The sequence below is a fragment of the Chelon labrosus genome, assembly GCF_963514085.1.
Source record: "Chelon labrosus genome assembly, chromosome: 19".
Lineage (NCBI taxonomy): Eukaryota > Metazoa > Chordata > Actinopteri > Mugiliformes > Mugilidae > Chelon > Chelon labrosus.
In genome coordinates, this window is record NC_140352.1 from 19,332,720 (window position 1) to 19,359,956 (window position 27,237).

A 27,237-nucleotide genomic window follows, 5' to 3' on the forward strand; every position below is an offset into this window, starting at 1 on the left:
AAAACTTGAATAAAGATGAGTAGAGTAACATGTATCTTTCAAAGCCCAAAAACATGATTGACTCCAAAAGCTTTTTCACTGGTTCAATTTATGACCATCCGTATACTTTTAAAACCTCTAGGATGAAAAAAGCTGTATGCCACCCAAGCTTCGTTCTGTTTTCATCGTGATTACAATTTATAACCTGAAATGTTATCTCTCTACAATGCGTCCATACTGATTCACCTACTTAAAATCCCCTCAGGAAAATCACAGGATCGTTCATCTATGCAGAACCTTATTTCTGATAATACCACAGCCACATGGCATTTAATCTAAAGGCAATTAGCACCAATACAAGTGCGTAATGACAGGCACAAAGGTGACAATGTGACGTGCTTGTGCAACTCCTCTCAGCCTGGGCCAAATGGAGGCCAGCTCATTGTTCAGCCCGCTACAACCGCGTGTTTCCAGCAGGGTCATTGTCGGGGCCCACGGGGCCTCAGCGGTGAACGATGCTCTCCTTTCACGTGCAGGATTGATTGGAGATCAGACCAGTGTGGATTTCAGGGATCAGATTTGACAGCTCCACTTCACGGCCCATCAAGCATGGCCACCTGTAACATGGCTACACTGGCTGATCAAGGGGGCCTCATGTTAGAGCAAGACGCAAACTGATCTGCTGCAGTGGAGGCGCAGTGCTGGCATGACAACAATTGTGAAATGAGGATTAAAGAGATAAATTGAGGACAGTGAAATATTTAATTGAGTCTTAAAGTATGTTGAGAAACTGCTGATCTTCTTTCACGCCTACGAGAAGATTGAAATCTCTTTCATGCCTGCGTGATAACTAATTAGCTTCAGAAGCCAGCAGCTTATGGTAATGAAACCCAACATTTTAAAGGCGACTAATAAATTTAGACTGTAGATATTGTACTGATTATTAACTTGATACATCAAGTTAATTACTGAACTTTAAAGGTGAACTTTACTACCTTAGACTCAGACTTAGATTCTATTCACATTTTTTAAAGGCCATTGAATCTTTTGAAAGCTTCCATCAAAGCTAAGCTAAGCCAACAGTAGATGGTGATATGCTCCCAGTTTGGAGAAGCAGAGAGGAGTATTGTCATGGAGGCTAAGCAATGAACTGCTGTGGGTCAGTAGCCTAATGTGTTTTAGCCACCTCAAACAAACTTAAAAACATCAGCATACAATATATTCTGAATGTTATCACCACTTCATTTTCTGACAGGGAACTGAAGCCGTTATATTGCTCTATATCCTCTCTTCAAAGTCACCCGACTGGTCAGCTGATTTGTGTTCTGGTGTCACTTTGGGGTGCTTACGCATTAGTTTAAATACTACTTAACATGTCAAAAACAAAAACCATAGTCATACAGCGGTAACAGAGAGCACAAATTCCTGTGTTGTGCAAGATGAAATTACAGTTTTTGTCAATGGAGTCTGGTGGATTTTAAGGAAGCAATACAACAGCTTCAGTTTCTCTTTTGGCAACAAAGGGTATGTGACAGCGAGGCAAAGCAGTGATAATGGCACAAATACAGCATACAATTAGACTGACTGACCCCGTCCAGTTTATTGTCTGGCTTCGTTACTGGCACTCCTGACGTGGAGGCCTTCTCATTTAACTCAGCACAAAAAAAATAATACTTGCATCTTCCATAATATCAAATACTTCCCCAAAATCACTCAGTAACTTCTGTTTTATTACAAATTTGACTTTAAGCATTTCAATTTTTACGGTGAGGTTTATTTTGTAAAACATGGGACACCCCCAGAGGGCACTCTTGTATCTCAAACCTCAGCCGACAACTTTCAGCTTTGTGCACAAGTCTACTCACTCCCCCGTTAACTCAGTCGGCACCTGTTTGGAAATTAGGGGTTGAAGGACTGATTTTTTAAAGTCGACTAATATGTGGTGAAAGTCGAGTCGACGTCGACTAGTCGATGACGTCACACATAGACACAGTAGGCCCTACTAGTAATGCTTTGCAACAGTGAATGTCAATCAATACTGTGCGCTGCCGATATTAGCCAATATAAATAGACACTGTCAATAGCATTTGATAGCACAGCTTGTTGTATGACAGGATAATGTAGCCGGGATAAAAAAAAAAGTTGGAAAATCTCCGAAGCCTAGGTCTTTAGACAATGAAATTCACCAACAGATTGTTAATGTGCAGCTTCCTTCTCTCTGTTACCGCAGGTGAAGTTGTTAATTGACTGCGGTTGAGAGGATTTGGACCGTTCCTCTGCTAGCACTAGTGTTAGCAGATCCCAACTGCTGCAACAGAAGCCAGAGTTTAGAAACATTCCAAATGTCGTAAAGGTGTGCGTGTATAGTACTTCTGAAAATGGATGACAGCATCTTCAGGAATTCTTTTTTTTTGCACACCCATTTCATCATACAGTATATTACAAATGTTTATTCCCTTTGTGTGGCCATGTAAAACGACAGACTTCCCACACTATTAATGGCAGAGGAAAGAGCCTCAGGTTTTTTACCTACAGAAGACTAATGATGGCCAAAAATGGTCAGGCACATCAAACGAAAAGGAAAGGTTCTTCCAGAAAAAAAAATAAAAAATGCATTTCAGTCTCAAGTCATGTGATGAAAGTGATGAATTCCAGTTTCCCTTCCAGCGGTCGGAGGAAGTGCCTGTTTGAGACTGTTGAATAAATAACCAGGAAATCCAGTGTAGAGTTTGTACCACACCATCAATGAGGTAACTTTCGTGGAATATGTTGTCATGCACAATGAAACTATCAGATGATGATGACAATGGAAAATCCCTTGGTCACCCCGGGCCTCCTATATATATATAAGACAATAAGTGTCCTTTAAATCATGAATAGTGCTCCCTTGAGGTCAAAGACAGAGGCCATGAACATGCTGATTGGTGAGTAGTGAGGCGGTGCTTGTGAAATCCAGCTTTCTCATCACCCCCCCAGAGTCAGCAGGGACTCTGAAGGGGAAGACTCAAGACAAAACTGAGGATCCAGCAAGTAGTAACTGGTAGCGCAGCAGTTTTAAAGCAGCAGGGGATGCTTGGAGGAATAGATATACATGGTGCTGCTTTTACATCTACTAAAACTGCCACTAACTAATGCAGTTACTTTTGGCTTGGGCTTCAAATTACAGTGACTATTCTCAACTGGTGCAGCTATGTAGCCTGAGGGGTGGTGGCGGAGGAGCAAGAGGAAGGGGAGGGGGAGGAGGAGAGGCGGGGGGCATGCCTGTTTCTGCAGCGCAGAAGGGCTGCTGAGGAGAGAAAGCAAGGCTTTGTTCCGCTTCTCCCTACTGCTCATTCCGCTCGGCAGCGCGAGGGGACCGTAGTTGAAAGCCTCCATCGACATCTTGGTTTCTGTCTCTTTGCAGTTTTCGCCCTTCCCTTCTACATGGCCACCCTCGCCCGCAGCGCACCTCTGCCGGAGAGCGGCACACCTGTTGAGGCGCCGCAGTTTCAGGATATCGTGCAGAGGAGTCGCAGCCTGGTGCAGAAGATCCTGCTGTCCGTGACCGACACGCACAAGTCCTGCATTCACACAGAGGTGAGAGACGCGTTTGGAGCGTGGTGTGGCGCATAATTTCGTTCCGGATGTTTTTTATGCTGCTGCGTCATTGGCCCAAGTGTTGGCCCTTCATTAAAGGGCTCCTGAGCCTGAGTCAGCACTGTGGTTTGTCTATTTGGAGTAGACGGGCTGTGCAGCAGTCACGATGCGTTGTACGATATATTTGATATGTTATAAACAGAATATATACATCACCTATGGGAGATTATAGTTGTTATGGAACCAGGAGTTTGAGCAGTCCTCTATTATGAGTGGCTTTATTTCCACCACTGAAGTTGACAGTCCTTTGACTTTGAGTATATCCATTTATGAATACTTGTTAGTTTACATCATAATCTTTTATATAACAATCTTACATGCAAGGGAACACTCACAAGCATGTTGTCAGAGGACAAAAATTGTTTTAGAAAGAAAGCCCTCAGATGGCATTTTGCCATATTTCGTAATGGCAACCATAAAGCTTAAACCTATTAAGACCCCATGACAGATTTAGCTAGTTTGGACTTGGGCGATTGCATAACGGCCTCAGAACTGCCAACGAAAACATGAACTATCATTGAACTGCAATCAAAAACTGCAGAAAACAGTCCAAATAATCCACAGCTATTACATGCATTCATTTATGAGATTAAGATATGGAGAGGACTGTGTGAAATATGAATGCTTGGCTTTTACTTTTGATAGGGTTTTTTTTTACATAGGGATGTTTGTACTGTCTGAGCACCTTTGCTATTATATTTATTTATGGGGGTTGAGCATAAGTTTTCAAGTACATATGTAGTAAATGTGCACTGCCATCTATCTATAACATCTTTATCTCTTTGCCGTAGACTCTGCAACTCAATTCCTCAGAAAATGCGAAGCTTGCGACCATGGCGATTGTCATTGGCATCCCCTCTGCTCCTGTACTCAGCGTTGTGTCAGAAAACGTCACCTTGGTGAGCGTCATGCATTTGTGTCATGTTTGAATGCAACGAGTGGAAATAAACAGGCAAAATGACAATTCTGTTGGGTTTTCTTTTTCAATCAGGAAAGCAGCTTGAGGCGGATGCACGAGGGTCTGCTGCTGCACCGGAACTTACTGAGCTCCGTCTCTCGTCGGCTGGAAAACAAAGATAAAGTGACTGGGCTAATGGCTGACATCAGAGACCTCGCCCTTCAGATCACTAAGGTATCCAAGGCATTCTAAATCACGCTCTGCTCTGGCAAAAAGTGTATTATATTTTTGGCATTGTCGTGATTTTTGCTTTGTGCTTTGCAGATGCTAAAAATGGCCCAAGCAGAAGCTGTGGTGCAGCCCACCCCAGCTCTTCTGGATTTAAATCTGCAGGGAGAATACGAAGTTCAGGTGGCAGCACACTTGACTCTGGTGCAGCTTCAGTCCTTTGGGCAGGACATGGTCCGCTGCCTCAGGAGTCTGGAACGGAGCAACGAAGAGGAGACAGAGAGCTGATGGATAGGTGCCACACACTGGCTCATGTCCAAAATGTATCCCATATTTTATTATGGTATTAATTTATTGATCTGTTTAAAGATTATTTATTGTATCTATTTCTATTTATATATTTATTTACGAGATTTAAATATTATTTATTTTTTATAACACAGGTTTTCATCCTTCAGCCAAAGACAACCTGTGTTTTAGCATTATTTATATGACAATGATTGTTGCATGACTGAAACTTACCAGTGACATCTGTGATCTTTACTCATCCATTAACACTCATTTTAAAAGGAGGTGTAGGCAAGTTAGGATTATGAATTCTATCAAATAAATTAAATTCTTATTTTTGTATGACTCTTAAGACTCACTGTACATGCTTTTATTTTATGATCGTCCCAATAAAATTTTGCTGAAAAGGTTATTGTTCCTCTGTCAGTGACCCCACACAGTGACACAATAGGCAGGTAGCTTACGTTGACACATGCTGTCTCACCAATGACACTGCGCTCAAAATTCCACTGAAGCTCTTAATGTAATAGAGAAGTGCAACTAAAAGTGAAATAGAAGCTTCGGTGTCATTACTTTTGTCACTCCGCCAGACAGATTTCCTCAAGGAAGTGTTGCAATTTGCGGATGACTGACTCCGTCACTCTGAGGTGGTCATCCATGTGACAGCCTCGCTTGCATGTGATCATTCTGAATCAGGGACTGTGATGGCAGTGGTCAGATGTCACAGTACTGTAACTTCCAAAAGCGTACATGACCATAATGTGATGTGGTGAATAGAAAAAGAGGATGTTCATTTTGAATTTTATTTAAATGGTTTCATGCAATACTTAAAAGTGTGAAAAGGAATATATAAAAACAGTAGCAAAGCAGTACTATGACTCTGTAAACACTGAGTCATGGGTATAAACATATTTTTTTTTCCAGACAAATGACTAGTATTGTTTTGATCTATCTGCTGAATAGTAACCCAGCAACAGTTTGGTGCTGTAGTAAAATTAAACCCAGGGTTTACAGGGCAGAGATAGCTTTGGCGGCGACTCTCCTCCCAAGCGGCAGAGTTAGGTCAGTGATAGCCAGGACCACTTTAGGTTTGGCCAGAGCAGGCAGCTTCACCAGCTCAGAAACCTAGATGCACAAAAAGACAAATGATTTTCAGATATGTTGTGTGTATATGTGTGAAGAAACAGTTTGTGGGTATTGCGTTGCTCAAAGTCTAGTTTTTTTATCAGTACTGTGAATAAACATTGTTTTGGCTAAAGATGAACAAAGGTCAGGTTAAAAAGATGGGGAAAAAAATAGAATTTTCTAAGTCTAAGGAGAGAAAGCTAAAAATATGTATACCAGCATTTTTGGCAAAAAAACCCAAAACAAACTCAAAAGCACCTAATTGGCCACAAGTTGTAAAAGTAAAAGTTGTTCTTAAAAAAAAAAAAATATTATTAGATTATTAAAGGGGAACTACTGTTTTTTACAACCTGGACCTTATTTCTGGCATAAAATACGATTGCTTACTCACCCATACAACTTTGGTGTCATTTGTAGTTTTTCGGGAGATATTTACATCTGCATATATCCATGTAGTGGGAGTGACTGGGGCACCACAATGCAGCCTCTAAATAATGCATTATCTTCCACGAAACTTGTTCTTTTCACCAATAGTTTGTTATGATACACTAATGCTATTCCCCGTTAAGTCCAGAGTTAGCTGTTATCTATTCGCAGACGTGCAGCGGTTTGTTGTTCTTTGGCCAGCTGTTCCTCTCTCTGCCTCCGCATCCTCCTTTCAACGAGCTCCTCATCTGTATACTCTGGCTCAAAACGCTAAGGACGTCCATCATAAACAAAGTCGTCATCCACAATCTCAGAATCAGAAAAATATTCAGCCATGTTGCAAAAAAATAGCAGTAGCAAATTACAGGTAAACAAGCTGCGCAGGGTGCGCACGGCGCATCATCCAGGTCAGAAGTTAGCAGGTCAATCTACAAACCCCGGATAATGATAACAGGTAACTCTGGACTCAACAGGGAATAGCACTAGAGTATCATAACAAAATATTGGTGAAATTAATGAGTTTCACTGCAAATAATGTGTTATTTAGAGGCTGCATTTCGGTGGAACCCAGAGAAAACCCACGTAGACACAGGGAGAACATGCAAACTCCACACAGAAAGGCCAGCCAGCCCATGGATTCGAACCCGGGACCTTCTCGCTGTGAGGCATCAGTGCTAACCACCTTGCATGATTCAAAGGCATGTACAGGAACCGTTACACTCCTAGTGCATGAGTGTATTGAACAAAAAACACGTCATGGTTCTTCCCAGAACACGCAATGAAGAGTCTTTAAACAATCCCCAAATGTTTGATAGATCATCTGTAAAGAATGTTCAGTGTCTCATGTTTTCTTGACCTGACGTGAATACACACAGCATCCATCCTTCAATCATGAGTCCTGCATTCTCTCACTCTTACATGTAGCTTTTTCACTCTTAACCACAACAATTTATAAAAACCAACACTGAATTTGAGGCAGTCTCCCAAACCCTTCCCAGTAATGTCTGATGTAACCGCTACTCCTCTTTTATCTACACCTGTCTGGCTGGCCTCCCCTCTTAGCTTGTTCTCCTCCCAGCTCATAACTCACCATCGTAAAAGGCATGAACTGCAGGATGTTCCCACGACTTCCCTGCTCCAGGCAATCGACACATTCCTCCAAAAAACTCTGCACAAACTGTGTGTGAGGGCCGGCCATCTTGGAGCTCAAGATAGAGGAAATGAGGAGGAAGAGATTGGCTGTGGAGAAGAGAGCAGATGGTATATATTATCCTATCAGTTGAATAATACAGTATATCATATGTTTATGACATCTTTCTAAGCCAGAGTCTAATAAATAAAATAAACACCTCTTTTCAACATACGTTTTAATTAAATGTCACCAAATATTTAAGTTGTTGGAAGGGTTTGTCAAATCCTCAAAATGACAAAAGAAACTTTTCAAGCCATTTGGATGACTAATCACATTAATTAAATTTAAAAACACTTGAACAATAATCAAGTAAATAGATGTGAGACTTGATTAAAACATATATTTTGATGAACTTTAACAATAAAAACTGCAGGAAAAATAAATTTTTATAAATGGATACATCGATATCTTTGATATGTGGAAGTCTCGTTTCCATGGTGTAGCAACAACAGCAACTAAACATATCCGGTAACTGCTGATCAGTCATTTACAATTCTTGTTCAGCGGTATCACTTATGTTCCATGTTGCTGATGGGTTTCCTGAAATTAACTCGTAATCCTAGAGACATACTTACTTTTGCACTTCGTATGAGTAAAATTGCCTCATCTTCCTGAATAAACAAAATAAAAACTATAAAGTTTTTCTTTCTTTTGTTTAATCTGGTTATCTTTGTTTACTTTCAGGCCTTGAGGGGAAATCTGCAGATTTTCTTGTATTATTTTTTGTGCAGAAAATTCTGAGGGTTGATAATATTTCTAAGTGGCACTATTATATTTGCAGAAAAACACCATTACAAGCAAAAAATTAGTGTGCCTTATATCAATAAAGACAGAGCAATAAAGTGTCTGGGAAACAATTCCTTGCTTCAGATACAGAAAAATGGCTAAAAACAGCTATGTGATGAGATGGTAAATAAGAGTAAGGAAATGTACACAAGTGTTTTTTCATAAAATATGTCACCTGTGCTAAGGTGGAATGTGGATAAATTAGAAAGCTAGCTAAGTAGCTTAGCTGGTAGGATGCAAAAATAATCTTTTGGCATAATGAAATGTGAAACTAGCTACAGGCGTTTTGTTAGTGTTTCGACCCTTGGCAGCATATTGTGTCACTACACTCTACTGTGTCTCTAGTTGTGCCCAATTGAATAATAATGAGACAAATTTTGGATGATGATGCTAGACCAAAATGAATGGTGTTGGGGCACTACTGAACACCCAAAAACATTCAGTGTCCTTTAGCATGGAATGAGGAAGGAAGCACAACCTTTTTTTCCACAAGATAATTTGTGTTTTGCTTATGCTATCTAACAGGAAGTTAAATGGCAAAAATCTGTCAAGGCATAGCAAATTATTAGGAATGAAATAATTTATTTCTGGAGGCCTGTATGGAAATTATTCATCATTCTGATTATTCTTAAATATGTTAGCTGTCAATGTGTCATATTTATTCATAAAGAAGGCAGCAGGAGAGTAGGCAGATGTTGCCAAAGGTCAAAAGGACAGTGTGTGTCTCACCCAGGACTCGGTTGAGTGGCTCCTTCATGTTGACAGCGTGGAGCTGGGATGCAGAAAGGGAACTGCTCATAGATCTGTCTCCTACAGGGTAACATGTGACAAGAGGAACAGTGCATGAATTGATGAAGTTTGTTTTGCATTGTATTTATAGTTTTTTTTTAAAAAACGAAACACAAAACAACTGACAGAATGTCAACAGGGAAGTTCCATTAAAGGGGACCTACCGCTTTTTACAACCTGGACCTTATTTCTGGCATAAAATACTCACCCATATAACTTTGGTGTAATTTGGAGTCATTCAGACGATATTTAGATCCGCGTATATCCATATAATGGGAGTGACTGGGGCACCAAAACCTCTAAATAACGCATTACCTGCCGCGGATTCAACGGGAAATAGCACTAGCGTATCATAACAAAATAGTGGTGAAAAGAAAAAGTTTGGTGGAAGATAGTGCATTATTTAGAGGCTGCGTTTCGGTGCTCCGATCACTCCCAGTATGGATATACGTGGCGCTCCGCTGGAACTATATATCTTCCGCAGGGACTCCAAATGACACCAAAGCTATATGGGTGAGTAAACAATCGTATTTTATGCCAGAAATAAGGTCCAGGTTGTAAAAAACGGTAGTTCCCCCTTAAGTGCTGCATTAGTGATTAACAAAATGCTTTCTTGAACAGAGGTTAAAAGAAGTCAAAGAGACTTCCTCCCTTCAACAACCACTGGATTGCATAACATTCATTTGTTCCTAAAATAACTTTAAATAAACCACAGTTTAGCTGCAAAAGACAGATTGTATTAGTCATATAGTTAAAGCAGTTTTTCATTATACCTAAAGGGTAAATAAACACCTACCTACTAAAAACTAAGGATATTCCAGCCATGTTAGAGCCGTGTTAATAAAGACGGAAATTCATTTAGGTGAAATAGGTCAACGGTTTCTGCTTTCTTACTTTCAATTTCATATTTAATAGCCCTCATTCTACAGCTGTCATCTTTTTTTCCTAAGTCATGCAACACCCTCATCTTTCACATCTTATCAGGGGATTGCGCTTTACTGTGATGAAAACTGAAAAAGTGAAAATTCCCAGAGCTGATGGTCTGAATGATCATTACATCCGTCATGTGGATAGAAGGATGAAAATAGAACAGGGAATAATGCAGCAGTGCTGTTACTCTCAGTTGTGTTCCTTACTACTGAATTCTTAAAAGCAGAATTGTCACTTTAGACTCTAGTTTGAACATGCTGACAGGCAAGAAGCTCAACAGTTAAAACTACTGAGAAAAAGGTCAGATTCTAGAGCCAAGCATATTAATGCCTTTCTGATTGAGATAAAGCGCTTACAAGAAGTAACCTGCTGGTATTTGCATAATCCCCAACTCAGGCCGACAGATAAATGTGTGAAAGATCACAGACTTCATGATTCATACAAACTGACCTGGACTGGAAAGGGCCACAGGCTCATCCTCATTGGAACTGAGCAGTCGCATGAGTTTAGATGGTTGAGTGTCATCCAAGGGAAAGAGGCTGTTGTAGTCCTGTTGCCAATAACATGCGTACACTGTTTTAGGATTTTTTTTCTATTATTGTGCATTTTAAGTGCCAGTATCAATAACAAGAAATTATACTTTGAAGGTAACATTGGATGCTCATTTCCACAAGTTGATATGTTTCTTTCATGACTTGAATCTGTTACATGTTTTTGTTAAAATATCTTAATCACTGTGTTGCCCTTTTCACAGCGAGCCGTTTTGGTGCCATCCCCCTCTTTTTTGACAATGACCTCCTGTTACCCTGTCCCTTTTGTTTTCTTTTGCCTTGACAACCGTTCAGCGTATCTGTAGAGTGTGGCAGTGTGGTGCTCTGAAGCCACATGAGTCTTTTTTTTTTTTTTGCTAGCCCGCCAGGTAGTGAACAGCGGCTAACTCGAGGATGAAATGAACGTGATGTTTAATTTAGTATTAGTATATTTTATGCTCTGTGGTACAGTTAATGGTCATAATAACCAGATTTTCGCGTAAATGTACTCCAAGTAAAGCCACTTTGCTCTTTGAGATTTGTTGTAAAGATGTTTATGAGCCTTTATGAGCACAGAGCAGCTTACATGCCAGGACCACTTCATTTTTGATGTGTATCCGATACTTGCTAAAATGTGGCTTCGCTTTGACATTGTTGTTGCTACCTTTGTACACAGAAAGAAAGGGCGGTCTGTAGGGACAGGGCTCAGGGGTGGGTCTCATGTTCAGAACAAATGATTTAAATGATCGATTTTTGAATGCCTCACTGAATGAATGAATGTTCACCCCCAGACCATCATAACTAACTGTCTGCTTGGATTTTTGTCAGCTTTTTTGAGCTGGCAGACATGCCACACACCCTACTAAATGTAGACAATTGTGAGAATTGCATCCAATGTCCCCATTAAAATGTCAGTTTGTCATTGTGAAAATATATAATTTAATTGAAATGATTTTAAGGTTCCTTTTTTAAATAGCATACAGTGCATCCAGAAAGTATTCACAGCGCTTCACTTTATCCACATTTTGTTATGAAACAGCCTTATTCCACTTGGCACACCTACCTTTGGGCAGTTTTGCTCATTCCTCTTTGCAGCACCTCTCAAGCTGCTACAGGTTGGATGGGAACAATCGGTGCACAGCCATTTTCAGATCTCTCCAGAGATGTTCAACCAGATTCAAGACTAGACTGGGCTATGGCTGCGCAACTCAAGGACATTCACCGAGTTGTCCTGAAGCCATTTCTTTAATATCTTGGCTGTGAGCTTAGGGTCGTTGTCCTGTTGAAAGATGAATCGTCGCCCAGTCTGAGGTCAAGAGCGCTTTGGAGCAGGTTTTCATCCAGGATATCTCTGTACATTGCTGCATTCATCTTTCCCTGTATCCTGACTTGTGTCCCAGTTCCTGAGCTTAAAAACACCCCCACAGCATGATGCTGCCACCACCGTGCTTCACTGTAGGGATGGTATTGGCCTGGTGATGAGCGGTGCCCGGTTTTCTCCAAAAATGACGCCTGGTATTCAGGCCAAAGAGTTCAAACTTTGTCTCATCAGACCAGAGAATTTTGTTTCTCATGGTCTGAGAGTCCTTCAGGTGCCTTTTGGCAAACTCCAGGCAGGCTGCTATGTGCCTTTTACTAAGGAGTGGCTTCCATCTGGCCACTCTACCATAAAGGCCTGATTGGTGGATTGCTGCAGAGACGGGGTTGTCCTTCTGGAAGGTTCTCCTCTCTCCATAGAGGAATGCTGGAGCTCTGACAGAGTGACCATCGGGTTCTTGGTCACCTCCCTGAATAGGGCCCTTCTCCCCTGATCACTCAGTTTGGACTGCCAGCTCCAGGAAGAGTTCATGGTGGTTCCATCACAAGGATGATCAGTGGAAACAGGATGCACCTGAGCTTAATTTTGAGCTTCATGGCAAAGGCTTTGAAAACCTATGTATATGTGACTTCTTAGTTTTTTATTTTTAATAAATTTGCAAAAATCTCAAAAAAATGTCTTCACGTTGTCATTATAGGGTGTTGTGATCAGAATTTTGAAGAAAAAAATTAATTTAACCCATTTCGGAATAAGGCTGTGACAAAACAAAATATGGAAAATGTGTGTATACTTTCCTCTACATGTAGGAGAGGCCTCATGACGGTTTTACCTCAATATCCTCCCTCTGTCTTTTCCGCTGACGAGCTGAAAAGGAGCCTTTGTGGTGAGATGAGTAAGAGCTGAGGGCACACCATACAGCCAACCTGAGGCATCATTAGTAGAGGAACCGTTAACACCACATGAAAAACTAACAAACATTACTGCTGCCATCTCAGTCAAGGTATTAAGGTATCATTCTTACTTGGCCAGTGCCTTTCCAGGTGGGTCCGCCAGGCTGTGCCAGTGGGCTGAGTCTGTGAGCAGGTTGGGCAATATGGTACCCAGCAGTGTAAGGGTGATCTGTTGAGTGTCCAAGCAGAAGATGCTGTAGAGTAACTCTACCACCCGATTGGCCCACTCCTGCCGTGTCTCCTTCAGCAGCTCCTGAAATAAAATATAGTGATCCGTTTATCAAGTAGTATGAATGTTGGCCATATTCCTGTTAAGGTCTCTTTGAAGCATGTGAACAGAGTCATAACTGACTGAACGTCTTTGGATTTTTGATCGTTGTTGCACAAAGCAAGACATTTGTGGATTTCACTTTTAAGTATATTGTGGTGAGCATTTTGTTGACTCGTTAATCAAGAATCAGCTGTGGACTTAAATTACAAAACGTATTCTCGACATTGATGAATGTTTGATCTTGATCTGCACTTCATACCTTGACTAAATTGTTAGTGAACCAAAAGACCCCTCCCATGTTGAGAAGGCTCTCAAACAGATGCAGAGCTCGGCTGTCCACCCAGCCTTTGCGCAGCACTGCCTGGAACTGCTGACTGAGGGCCGTATGTATGGGTTCTTTGGCCGGCAGCAGGTTGCGGTAGGGGATGGGCTCCTGGCCTTCCATTGGAGGGCGCAGAGTCGCAGCGGTTTGTTGAAAGACGTCGGCACACATGTGCTCCATGATGGAACTCATAATGATCACACTAGTGAGATTGTGGAGGGGAGAGAACTGTTAATTCAAACAAAACTAAGACTGTGAAGAAGACTGCTTCAAATGTAGTGAAAGTGCCTCAGAAGGTGGTGAAGCTTAAGGGCGTGTTTCTTTAGTTTGTACCGTTCATTGTAAAACTGCAATGTGTTCTCCCCATACAGTGGGGTCACAAGTTGTCGGATCATGGTCTGGGGCTTCTCCCTCTCATCCCTTCCCAGCATCCTAACATGGGCCACCAGCCACGCCACTGCACAGATGGCCATGCTGCACACCTTCCCCTTGATGTTGTCAGTGATCTTCTACACTCAAGAAAGAACAGAAACCAGAAAGAGGAAACAAGGAAGGATGTGATTAAAATAAAAAGAGAGAGGATTCTTACTAAAATGGCATTCTTCCTTCCGTACTGCGCGATATAAAAACTTGAGTGGAATAAAGAAGAAATGATGGGTCGGGAATATCTAAGACGTCACTGCTGTTGCAAGCTTTTACTTTTTCCACAGAATACGTCGTACTCAGTTGAGAAATGAGTCAAACTTATACTAAGAAATAATCTGTTTATACTTAGAGCAGTTGCGGTTAATGTTGATTGTATGAGCCACTGACCGTCAGGAAACCTCGTAAGAATATTTTTCAGTTACAGGAATTCAAAAAGTTTGACAGACCTGCACTGCCTCCACGGAAAGCACTCCATTTTCCCACGCATTCAGAACTTCCAAGATGGCTGCTGGAGTGCTGAGGCAGATTTCATGCCATTTCACTTGACTGCCAAACACAGATAAAAGTCAGAGGAAAATCCAGCCTGTAAGCATTGCTGGCCACATTTTGATTTCATAAAGAAAATCGAGATAATACAATAAAATACATTTAGATTTGCATTAGATTTAAATATAGTTCCCCCGATTGCAGCTTACACTAGCTTCATCTCCGAGGAATTGTTCAGCAGGGTTACCAGGCTCTCCACTTTTCCAGGCTCAGGTCTGAAGCAAGGGTGGTCTGGGTTTAGAGTCTTGCCCTCTTCAGGCATACATGTCTGCAGCCACGTTTCAAAGAAGGGTGTCTCCCCTGAAGGGCTGGGGTCTGACAGGATGACCTAGAAAGTAGACACATGGAGCAGAAGTACCGAAGGAATTACATCACGCATAACTGAGGAAGAATGATGAATATGAATAATCTACAATATTCTGTTCAGCAAGCAGAGAAATTCTGCAGAAAATGTTAGGTCAGTTCCACACAGCCCTCTCTAGACATCAAGCCACACATTATACTGTGGCCTGGAGACAAGCTTGAAGTGCAAAGGACTAACCCCAGAACCGTACGTCTGCACCACATGGCAGAGCATGAGGAAGGAGATGTCAAAGAGTAAGGCCCGTACTGATGCAGATTTGGCTGAGAAAAAGGAAGGAAGGAAACATTTTCAATGTCAGTATCTTATTCAATAAGCAGTATGTCAATGAGAGAAATTCCCACATCGGAACATGTCACTCTTGTATTTGTACTCACATCCTTCACCACTGATGTGCTTGGGAAACTCATTAAGCCTAGAACAAAAGGAAAAAAAATAACATTACGTAATATGAGACATCTCAAAATGCAATTCCTACGCAAACTGGACTTTTTTAGACTGCAATCTACCAGTAGCCCCTTTCACACAAGCAGAGAGTAGGTATCCATCTCTAGTACATTTAACACTGATTCTACAACTTGTTCTTATTATCATGTGAACTATCATACAAGTGTCTTTTTTCTCTTGTAAGAGTTCTTCAATTTCAGTGGATGTGTTAACATTGCCATTGAGAGTCCCGGTTATGAATTGGTTGTCCCATATCCCGATTTTGTGTTGTAAACATTATATGCCAATTTCAGAAACCTAGCTAAGTCACTATCCTGGTTCAGACATAGTTATGTTAGGTAGAGTATCAGGTTACTGTTGCATGTATACATCCCATCAAGTTCTACTGCTGACCAGCTGCACCTGAACAGATTCCTAAATATAATTGGTATTTTACAAGGGAAACCTTAAAATATTGACCTATTCGTGTCTGTAGTAACTGGCTATAAATGGTAAATGGCCTTGCTTTTATATAGCGCTTTTCTACCTATTGGTACTCAAAGCGCTTTACAGTCACAGACACATCTACCCATTTGCTCACACAAGCACTCACACACCAGTGCCAGCGCCTGTAGAGCAACTGGGGGTTCAGTGACTTGCTCAAGGACACTTCGGCATGTGGCACAGTCTGGGGATCGAACCGCTAACCCTCTGGTTCGTGGACAACCCGCTCTACCTACTGAGCCACAGCCACCCCAATATAAGACCACAGTTTTCCAAGAAACTCAGGTCTTGGTGTAAAAGAAATATTACTATGTTTACTGGGATCTGCTAGAAGCTGAACGTCCAAGTGGTCTTTATTGGCGGTTTGTGTTGTAAGCATTAAAGGTCCCTGTGGAGCACGCCACAATCGATAACCATTACTTATCATGTATACAGGGACGCGAGTTCCATGTAAATGCCGTAAATTAAGTTTAATCAAGACAGGGCAAGGCTACATACCAGGGGTAATGGTGCCCATGTAAACACAATCAAAGGGAATTTTCCTGATTAGATAAAGGCTCATTAAAACGGGACTTTTGATTCCATTTACAAATCGAGTTTGCATTTACTCACTTGATGAACTTCCGGGCAAAGGACTTGAGCTTCCCTGTGGCAGCTGCTGCAGCCAGGAGCAGATCCAGGCTCTTCCCTGACAACATGTGGCCAAGGACCCCGAGAAGCCCCTCAGGGGATTTAGAGTGATCTGCATCTACTGTCTACAAGAAAATGAACAAGGAGAGAAGAGTTATGTTTATTTATCCTTTATCTCAAGGCATATTCATAATTTGATTTTCTTATTGTTTCATCTAAGATGTAATATATTTGGTTCATTTTATGCTTCATAGGTTTTAATTTACTTATTTTTACTGTATGATATAAATTCTCTTCCTTCTTTCTAAACCTTCTTGGGCATTTTGTACTGCCAACCCTACTCAGTAATATACTTAAAATGTTCTGTACAGGTCAGATCAAGTTACCTTGAGTATATTGGTGACGGTGGGCTCAGCTCTCAGGATGAGACCTGGGTTAGGCTGGATGTTAGCATTTTCTGCTGTCTTTAGCCTTGGGGCAAACTCCCTGTCCTCGGTCCTGAATCAAAGGTGCAAGGGGGGAGGGAAGGACAAGGAAGGGGGGCAGAGAGGGGGACGGGGCGGAGGTAGTGGGGGATATGGAGTGCATGGTACTGTGTGAATGCGGTGAATAAAATAATCCATTCTCATTTTAAACAGTCAAAAAAAAAAGAAAAAAAAAAAAGACAAGAGCAAGGGTTTCTGTTGCTGTGACATCCTGAAACGTCCTGCATCATATGTGTTCATAGACAGCATACCGTTTTGATGTGAGGCTGGCCGTATTTGTGTCTGAAAGCAGACCAAGCTTATTGCACTCCTGTAGGAGCATTCCGAGGCAGTCACAACTGTGGAAAGAAACACAAGAAAAATGGTAACGACAGATTAGCATCTCTATGCAAAGCGGGAAAGATGGTTGGAATGAGATGTTCGAGCCCTTACTTGCATCTCTGATCTGCTTTGTCCAGCAATGGCGTGAGCTTGAGCAAGTACTGAAATGCAACATTCACATCCTCCATAAAATCCTGGAAAAGACATTTGCCTTGTTTAAATGTTAAATACATTACATTTTAAATTACTAAATGAGTCAATTAGTTTACCTGTCCTTTGTCACTCTGAGGATATTTCTTTAGTCGGAGTAAAACTTGTGGGATCTGAGATAAAGAAACAAGAATGAGACTGTACTTTATACCACTAAATTAACTACTGTTCTAAAGTATTAATTCAAAAAACAAAGAGTACATGACAGTTGCCATACAATGCGCTGTTCACTTTTTCAGTTTATGTTTACATATCAGTTCATTGTTTACATTCTCAAAAATACTGAAGACAAAGAAAGGCAGATGAAAATAAGTATAGCTCTTACCTTGAGGAAAGTGAAGGCAGTCCATTTAAGCTCCTCTGTGCCCTCTGGTGACTCAATGAGGCCAGTGAAGCAAGCCTTCCATATCTCCAGGACAAAAAGAGGAGCAGGGATTCGCTGAAAAAGAGGGAAAGATTGGGGAAGAGGGGAAAAGATAATTAGTTGACTACTGCTTAAAATATATATATATATATATATATATATATATATATATATATAGTATAGAGAAGTATGCATTTAAAATAAGAAAGCATTTAATAAAAGATGCACGCTAAATGTTGCGGTTTAGCGTGCATCTCTGTCCATCAAATTCAATCTCCTAATTAAAGCAGCATTAGGAAAAATTTCATTTAAAGATAAAGTTATTTTATCATGACATTTGAGTCATTCCTGATGTCTTGGAAGTCAAAGACAAAAGCAAAATGTTTTCCTTAAAAGGGAAAAATAAAAACTCTGTCCGGAGAATTTGGACCTTTCACAAGCTCACACTTTTAGTCCAGAGTTTCCAAGACACTGTCATTACAGTTGTAACTTATTTACTGTATCAATCGGTCTGGCTTACTTTATGCTGTTCTTTAGTTAAATTATTTGCCTGGCAGATGTTGGCCTTCATTAGCTAATGAAGTAGCAGGAAAGTGGAGTTGCTGGGTGCAAAAACACATGACCGCCTCTATGAATTTAATCTACCAGACTAAAGGTTGTCTGCGGTAGATTTCATAACGCTTTTTTTTTTTTTCTGCAAGATACCTGCATTCTCTTGATCATCATCAGCTGCTCCACCAATGGCTGTGTCTCCCCTGTCAAATTCATGGTCCCTTCCAGCATGATGAAGGCATGGACTGATGGGAAGGAGGCATGGAGTAGAGGGTCACACTGTTCGGACAGCATCAGAGGAATACTTGGGAAAGACAAGAAGAAGAAAAGTTAGCACAAGGAAGATGTGACTGTCATGTAAAAGCTTAGCAGTGTCACGGCAAACTTCGTTAACTCTGTGTCATTAAGGACATTTCACCTTTTCACTAGTGACAAGGTCTCCTCTAATTTGGTGCTCAGCGTCTGGTTTGGTACGCTGCCAAGACCATCGGTCACTTTAAGCACTGCTTGCTCGACATTGCTCCAGGAACCTGTGGAGGAAGAGCAGCCGAAACACTGACACTGTTAAGGCGGAAAAGCTAAAGCTAAAGCAGCATTCTTCTAACACACCTGCTGACCTCCAAATCTTCTCACAAAATGCCAAAAGGTGTCTTAAAACCCAGAAAGAAAATCAAAATTCAGGCAAACATCTGACTACAAAAATACTACCTGGATTGTATTTACATTACTGTCACTATTATCGGTGTCCAGTAGTTTTTGATACTGTGCTCATACACTTGCACTTGTAAAACAGCTCTGATACAACTGCACCCAATACCACTGTAGGGAAATGTACATTCCTCTTCTCCGGGGATACAATACGTGAACCAATGCTAGGTGCACAAGTAAGTGACAGAAATAGGTGGTGGTAATGAATATGCTGGCTGGTTTGCCAACAGCCAAGAGGCTGATAATGACGGTGCTAATGCTCAGAGACGTGTTGCAGCTGTGGTGGCAGTCGGATGTAAAACAATAAGAAACTTTGGAAATGTTCTGCCATGACATTCTCTGGCCAGTTGCAGCTCAACTTACCAATAAAAAGGACCCCAGCAAGATGTGCTGCCTTGCTGGGAAGCATGTGGCATGATGCTGCAGTCTTAGATCGAGCAGAATCCGACTCTGGGACATGTTTGAGTCTAAAATTTGAGATCCCCACTGGATAGGCACACGTCTGGAGAAGACTCAAGACTTACTTAAACTAAACCATTTGTGCTTGGTCATAAAGTGGTATTGGGTCGTGCCAAGTTCACAGCAGTTTCAGCTGAGGAAAACCACCATCATTAAATATACATACATACCAACATCTCATTATTAAATAGATATACTGTTTCAGCTATAATGGATTGTGACCAACCCTATGTATACACAGACACACACACAAAGACAACAATTCACCTTGGTCCTCCAGCCGTGCAATGTGTACCAGAGCTCTGTTCTTGGTGCTGCTCATCAGAGTGTGTAGCTTCTCCTGGCAGGCCCTAAGACTGGCCTCCGTGCTGGCTGATGGACCCATTTCTCTCAGTTTCTCACAGTACCACGCACAACCCTGCAGTAGCCACACCACCACTCCCAGCAGAGCTCGGCACAGCCCAATGCATTCCTCTGCTTTCCCATGACAGCTGAGTGGGAAAGAGAAGAAAAGAAGTGAGTCGAAGATATTTACAATGTAAGCACGCCACAGGTATGGCGTCCTCACATTCAGTCTCAGTGATGAGATGTTTCAGTCTCAGTGATGTTTAGCAAGATATACATTTTCGCAATACAGTATATTTCCTTCACACCTTCTCGAATCATGTTGACTCTTGTTGACATGGTGTTATATAAAATTTCGGAGAAAATGTCGCATCTATTATTATATTAGAAGAAATTCTTAATTCACATATAGAGTAGATAAATCATTAACACTGATGCAGATATGTGTTAGATATGACACATCTAACAGGACTACACATTTTCCACACTAAGGGTGGCAACACAGGCAAAACCAGGCATACCTGAGACGATGGCAGAACATGTCCATAATCTCCAACAATGACTTGACACACAGCTCACGGGAAAAGTCATCAAACTATTAAAAGAGAGACATATTTGTGAAGGCCTTGCACATCTTAGACAACAAAATCATGCTGTTGCAAGTGTTACCTAACATAAGATTACCTTAGTTAAAGCTGTGAGCACACTGGAATAAGAGACCATCTGAGGAGAAGCAGGATAATATTCACAACCTTGCAAAATAAAAGATATTTTATATTCAGCTACAACCTCTTTCCTTTTGCCTCACCTGTGAACTTATAGCATATTTGAGGTAAGACAAAATGAGTGGATTGGGAGAGGGACCAATCATCGCCTGCTCCATCAGGGCCTCTGGAAAACACAGAGAGCATTTAGAGCCACAGCAGAAACGACAATAAATTGGGTGGAGTTTTGTCAAAGCATGATCATGAACCTGCAAGGTTAAGGTAATCCCATGTTGCTCCCTTTGGGAAGTTTTTCTTAATGTTGATAGCCCACTGGTAGTCACTCCAGCGTTCCTTCCACGCCTGCAGAATGGCTTGCTTTAAATTGACCACCTTCATCCTGCTAGGAACGAACACACTCCTATAAAAACATAGTCAAGTGTAAAGCTATTTTTCGGTATGCCATATGCTGAATATATCTTATTTTTACGTTAAGTATTAGCTCACTTTTCTTAGCTGTTTTTAGCCGTTAGCGAGCTAGCGATGTCATTTATTAGTTAATAAATTAGTTAAAATTATCTCGTCTTGCCGCGTACAAAGCCGCACAATTGTCACGGTAAATGAGACGAAATCAAGTGTAACTTTTGTGATTAAGTGCGACTCTTACCCGACGATTTTAGTTTCTCAAAGCGTCATATGCGTTTGTATTTAGACCCCTAGCTTCACAATACAAGGGACGGCATTTTTCCTGTGAAAGACGTAAGCGTTCATTGGTCAATCCTCAGTGTTCTTTCCGCTGATTGGTTGAAGAGAGAAGGAAGCAATGCCAGCACAGTAGCACAAGATGGCGCACTGTACAAAGCTAAATGGAGGAAGGAAAGCAGCAAAATGAACCTGCATTACACCAGGCGGACTGCTTTAAAACAGCACAACAAAGCTACCAAAAACACAAAACGATTTTCTTTTTTTTTTCTTTTAATCAGAAAATACCAATAATAAACTGAAGCCAAACATTTGTTTTACCGTATTGTCACGTGTAATCGTGTTGTGTTTGTAGTTTTTTGACAAGCTAGCTAAAGTTACCTTGAAAAAGACAACACTCTACTCAGGTTCGTTTAACAACTCAGCTTAATTTGTTTTTGACTAATTATCTAGTCCATGTCATACAGTTAAACCTTTTGTTGCTTTATGTAACCACCTCATTCAGCTGTGTGATTCACTGCCCTCCTGCAGTTTCATCTTTTTATGTGTCAATCCAGATCTTTTTCTGCAGGGTTTTGTCTGTTAAATCACACCTTTGAGTTAGAAAAAAATGACAATGTTCGTTTCGGATACAATGAAAAAGAGATTTGCATCCATGATAGAAACAAAATTTCAAGGGGTAAGAGGAGCTAAGTACAATTAAAGTTTAGGGGTGGCTTCTTAACTTTAAGATTGAAAAAAAGTCCCTAGAAGCCATATTTAGGCAAAAACTGTTTCTAATAAAAAAACATTCTACCAAAGCATGATCTGCTGAGTTATTCTAACATCTCATTTTCACTTTTCCACTCAGCTCTTCATGTTAAAAGGGATATTGTTCTCCATATCAAAACAACCCAACTACTCTGCAAGTGAAGACGCTGTGTTAAGTCTGAGACAACAAAGACCTTCATTCTGCTTGACACAGGAGACGGTGTCCTGGCTGGAGCCGTGTCTGCGTCCTGGGACAGAGCGCTGCCAGCCAGCGGGAGATGATCCATGCGTCCTGGCATGGTCTAGGTAAGGCGAGGTTGTGAAGTGGGTATGTGCGTGTGTGTGAAGGAGTATTTGGGGAGGAGGATCTTACCCCTCTTGTCTTCCACTGAGAGCTGCATTAGCGAAGGGTGCTGACAGATTTGAGTCTTGCCCCGGGGGGACCGGAGAGACTGTAGTCACAGCTCTGTGTCTGTTCTCATGACTTCACTGCTGGGACAGACCCAGTTTTGATGACTCTTACTTTTTCTTCTGTCTGACTGTGTGATTTAATTTCGAAACTATTGACCCTGTCCCAACATAGTGGGACTCACTAACATTTACTCTGTGGTACTTAAAGTCTCCTCTCATTCCTTTCAATTTCTCAGATATCAAACCTCAGAAAACAACATTAACTCTATACAGTTTACATTTAGTATTGAGCATTTCCTTTTACTGAGAGCAATTGATCAAATCCATCAGGAAGAGTTGATAAAAAAAGTCATAAAATAACTGTACGGTAAGTAAATAGACTTACTATTTCATGGGTTCTTTATCTAAGATGTAGTACAATTTCAGGCTACACTATTTTTTTTTTCCCTCGACACTTGCTGTATTTTTCTTTCATTCACTCATCATCAAAGACAAATCGAGAGCCTTTTAGCCGCACAGAGGTAATTACAAAAAAGTTGAGCGCAAGGAAATGAGAGTGGCCCCCTCATGTCCCCTCAGGTTGTCCATTCATTGCTTCATGAATCAGGATAGACTAGAGACACCTCCTGTAACTGAGAGATGATAAGGCACCTAATGAATCATATTTAATGTTGCACACGGTTCCTTCCTCAGCTTAGCGCTCCAAACGACAGCTAATTATTAAATAATAACGATGAACTAGCCAAGAGAGAGAGATGTGGACACTTGATTGCAAGCATTTTGTGTCGAAGCCAAAGTTACCAACTTTCGTAGCCACAAATATCAACCGTAAATGATGGATTTTAAAGCTTGGTGACCCCCAGTGGTAGATGTTAGCAATAACCTTATCAGTGCTTGACACTATGTGAACCACTATGTACAACCCCAGGACCCTGGAACCAACACAGTTAAAAGGAATGCAGCAATGTTCCTACAGTGATTCATCAAAATGTCATCTTTTAAAAAGTAAAAAGTAGGGCTAAGGCTCGGAGTGGAGATGAGGTTGTGAGTAATAGTATGATGCCATCAAGCAAGGGTACCCCATGTGTTCTCATTTGCAGTCTTTCGATTTTTACAGGGGAACTGCTGACAGCTAATTGATAACACCAGTGAGCTTTTTACACGAGACAGCAAGCGTGGGTAGGAGGACAGAGCTGCTGTGTCTCTTCCATTTGGGCAGCAGACTACAAAACAAGTCTCAGTCTTTGGATAAAGTCCCATCACACTTTAGCATCTCAGAGGGATCAGTTTGTACTTTCTGTCAACTCAGCAGCACTTTTAATTGGTTTTATTTTCACTTTCCTCAGTCTGTGCGTTGGCATCCAAACTATTGTGAAATGTCTGTTTACAAAAATACATAGTCTGCATCTCTTTATAGAATAGAATTCATTTATACTTTACTTCAATACAGTAATGTATAACTATGCACCAATCAGCCACAACATTAAAACCATTAACCTGTGAAGAAGTGAATAACATTGATGATCTCATTACGATGTAATGCTCTTCTGGGAAAACTGGGTCATGGCAACAGCAAGGGGGTGCATCCTGCACCTGGCCATCTATGTGAGGTTAAAAAAATCATGATTTGACAGACCAGACCACCTCGATACCTTATTCCGGGGTTGAGATCTGATGCGCAAATGTCCATTGTAAGCACTACATAACCCCATACACATTCTGACACCTTTATATCAGAACCAACATTAAATGCTTTAAACAATGTTAGGTACAGTAGATCGTCTGTTAGATAGGACTATACTGGCCAGCTATCCACTTGCCATGATAACAACATAATAAGTATTATTCACTTGACCAATGATTATGACCAGTCATAATGTTATGGCTGATTGGTGGAAATATAAAATTGCATTATATTATTATATTATATTATTACTATTATTTTTGTTTTTGTACTTTTTCCAATATTCCCCATGTCTTGACAATCTTACGTGATTGCCCCAAATATACAGTACATTTTACTCCTTAATATACTTCTATTGACCCACACAAAGAGTTCATTTTGTACTTGATGTTTAAGAATGGCAGTCCTTTTGAAATGTATGTATATTTAAAATTTTAATTTAAATTGAGTGAGATTCTGGTTCATACTATATTTCCATTTTGGCATCATGGGATAAGCTTATACACTATGTACCTATGTAGATGGTAGAATTTCCTTGTAATGATATTCTCAAGCCAGGCATTGTTACAGTAACATAGATCTCAGGCCCCCCGAAGTAGCTTTGATTGAGTGTTACTATCACAGGATCTAACTGGGAAATCTTCCAGCGGTGAAAGTGTTGGTCACAGAGCCACATGTGGTTTGACACTGAGGAGCTTTATATAGCTCCTTCAACACAGTTTCCCCTCATTTTACTGTCATCAACAGTCCAGGCTTCAGGGAGTTTGCTCCAGCATTAATTATAACTAGGCTATATGGGCTGGCTGGCTGGCTGGCTGGCAGAGAGCTGGACCAGGCCACTTCCTTACCTCTCATTAATTGGCTCCAGAAGACTTTCGTATGTGTAATGGTTTTCGTTTTCTATCATGTGAGCAAATGTGTGAGTCCAGACCCCAGCTGGCTTAATCAACTGTTCTCTGGGAGTCACAGAAGGGACGTTCCCAAGAGATCCAGGTTGTCAACTTTGCTGTTGTGTAATTTAGACACAATATCTTGATGACATAAAATCATCACAGTCATCCATCTATCTGTCTAGCTGTCTATCTATATATCTCTATCTAGCTGTCTAGCTAGCATCAATAAATAGCATTGCTGTATTGGTTGTGTCTGCTTCGCTCCCCAGCTGCACGTTTTTTTTTTTTTTGGCCAGCGGGTTACGTGGCAACAGCCTCCATATGGTAATTAATAGGTTTTATTTGCAGGAGCCGTGAGTGTGAAGGGAGAGACTGGTGCACCAGCGGCACTCATAGCTCAGGGATACAGACAACTGCTAACAGACCATTTTCTGTCAAGATTCTTTTGTTAAAGGTAATTTTTGCAAAGCTAAGTGATGACAAACAATGGGTTTGTATACATGGACACCACAAAATAATGAAACTGAGATAATAGCCATCCCAGTGGGCTTCACCCATCTCTATGGCATGTGTTTGGGATTACGAAGCAACTCTCTCACTTGCAGTTTATCCTGACGTGCCCTTAATTATACAAGACCTCTTGTTGTCTAATCCTGCATGGAAAGCACACCAGTCCGACATCACAGCCTTCAAAAGACGGCTCATTTGCAGAGTCAAGTCAAATTCTGAGTACCACCACCCATGTTACACTGATGAGAATAATCTATAATACTGTCATGCATTAGGCACTCATTAACACGGCCCATCTCTAATCCTGAAGGCTTCACTTATACTCTGTACTAACTTATACCGTGTGTAATACCAAGCCACACAAAGCCTGACATTCACTGCTTAGTCCGTGTTGCATAATCAAACTTGGCAAAAGCTTCCAGCATAACCTCTGTGATCCCAGTGTCAGTTGGTGCTGAGACCCGACGCCTGAGCTCAGCACAACCAGCAGCCAGCTTGTTAATCCCACATCTGTCACTCCATGTGAGTGACTTCATCACCCCAACCTGAATTCTTTAGAAAGGACTGATGGACACAAATCTCGTGCAAAGCATTCAGCACAGTCAAAAAATGTGTTCACTGATACAGATGATTACGTCGTACTATACAAGTCGCATAGCTGTTATATGTCTTTGGCTACGGGAGCCCTGACTGGATGGGTTTTTGTCACTGATCTTATGTGTACATGATGATATAATGTATAGTATGTCTTCTGTCTAAATCTTATTATGTTTGATTATTGCATTTTCAAAATTCCACATTAGGACCTGATCTTCAGCGAGATCTGCCACAAAACTGTAGGCTCCATTAGTGGAACTGGCTTTTGCCAAACTTCATGTAACAAGTGCAATTTTTCTTTCAGTCTATATGCTGCATACATTATGTCAGCTGCAGATTATATTGTCCTTGACAATACTTGTAGGACTTGGAATGCAACAATTTTTGTACAAGAGGAAAACAGGACAGTACATTTACTGCATAGTAGGCCTCTTGTCATAGGAGACATTTTGACTGGCAAGCAAAACACATGTAGCCTCAACAATGACTACATGTGCTGTTCAAGTGTTCCTGTAAAACTACAGTAGATGTATGCTGCTGTAGCTCCACATGCAGCTCTCCAGAAAATATAAGGACCCTGAATTTTCAGCAGCTACGTAGAATTCAGCCTTCATTATTCTTGTTATTTCCATGTGTTTTTCCTACGCTTCCACATTATAAGTAGTTCAAACACTAACATTTCTTATTTTTTGAGATGTTAAAATGGTCTCTAATGTGTTGTTACTCAATTGATTCGGCAGTTTTTGCACATGTCAGGGCCAAAAGGCCCCTGGCCCCGCTGGTTGTTCATGTGTCACAGTGATTAATTGATGAGCCTTCTTGAATAATTGGCCCCAGACCAGGAAGTCATCTGACTGTGTTGACATGAAGCTTGATCTCTCATCTTAAACCGCCCCTCATGGTGATGTATTACCTCAGCTACTGCTTTGCCCATTGATTAGCCAAGCTTGAGGAAGTCCAGGATTTGGACACATCAATACA

General features: G+C 41.1%; 2 protein-coding genes across 3 annotated transcripts in view; one reads left to right on the plus strand and one right to left on the minus strand.

Moving 5' to 3' along the window:
* LOC311504297 (uncharacterized protein) overlaps positions 1-5,029 on the plus strand; it is a gene marked incomplete at both ends in the record, with an annotated part of 7,144 nt that extends 2,115 nt beyond the window's left edge. Inside the window, 4 exons of the mRNA XM_084567316.1 lie at positions 3,383-3,555; positions 4,407-4,514; positions 4,607-4,747; positions 4,838-5,029. Coding sequence (XP_084423442.1) covers positions 3,383-3,555; positions 4,407-4,514; positions 4,607-4,747; positions 4,838-5,029 — 614 coding nt within the window. The remainder of the gene's footprint in view (positions 1-3,382; positions 3,556-4,406; positions 4,515-4,606; positions 4,748-4,837) is intronic.
* Positions 5,030-5,804: 775 nt separating this feature from the next.
* Positions 5,805-21,472, minus strand: med24 (mediator complex subunit 24). 2 transcript variants are annotated; one of them, XM_084566905.1, is made up of 26 exons: positions 21,377-21,472; positions 20,979-21,112; positions 20,814-20,896; positions 20,690-20,728; positions 20,527-20,600; positions 19,928-20,151; positions 18,912-19,023; positions 18,647-18,797; positions 17,903-18,016; positions 17,637-17,690; positions 17,479-17,561; positions 17,298-17,384; positions 16,948-17,047; positions 16,544-16,686; positions 15,379-15,416; positions 15,182-15,264; positions 14,790-14,968; positions 14,541-14,640; positions 14,002-14,177; positions 13,606-13,870; positions 13,147-13,328; positions 12,955-13,048; positions 10,728-10,827; positions 9,288-9,368; positions 7,671-7,819; positions 5,805-6,154 (listed from the first exon to the last, which is right to left on the minus strand). In XM_084566905.1, the coding sequence occupies exons 2-26, from the start codon at positions 21,106-21,108 to the stop codon at positions 6,038-6,040; spliced, it is 2,958 nt and encodes a 985-aa protein (XP_084423031.1). In that variant the 5' UTR covers positions 21,109-21,112; positions 21,377-21,472; the 3' UTR covers positions 5,805-6,037. The 2 variants fall into 2 exon arrangements, with proteins under 2 accessions (XP_084423031.1, XP_084423030.1); XM_084566904.1 differs by having other exon boundaries at positions 16,948-17,059.
* Between the last annotated feature and the right edge of the window lie 5,765 nt (positions 21,473-27,237).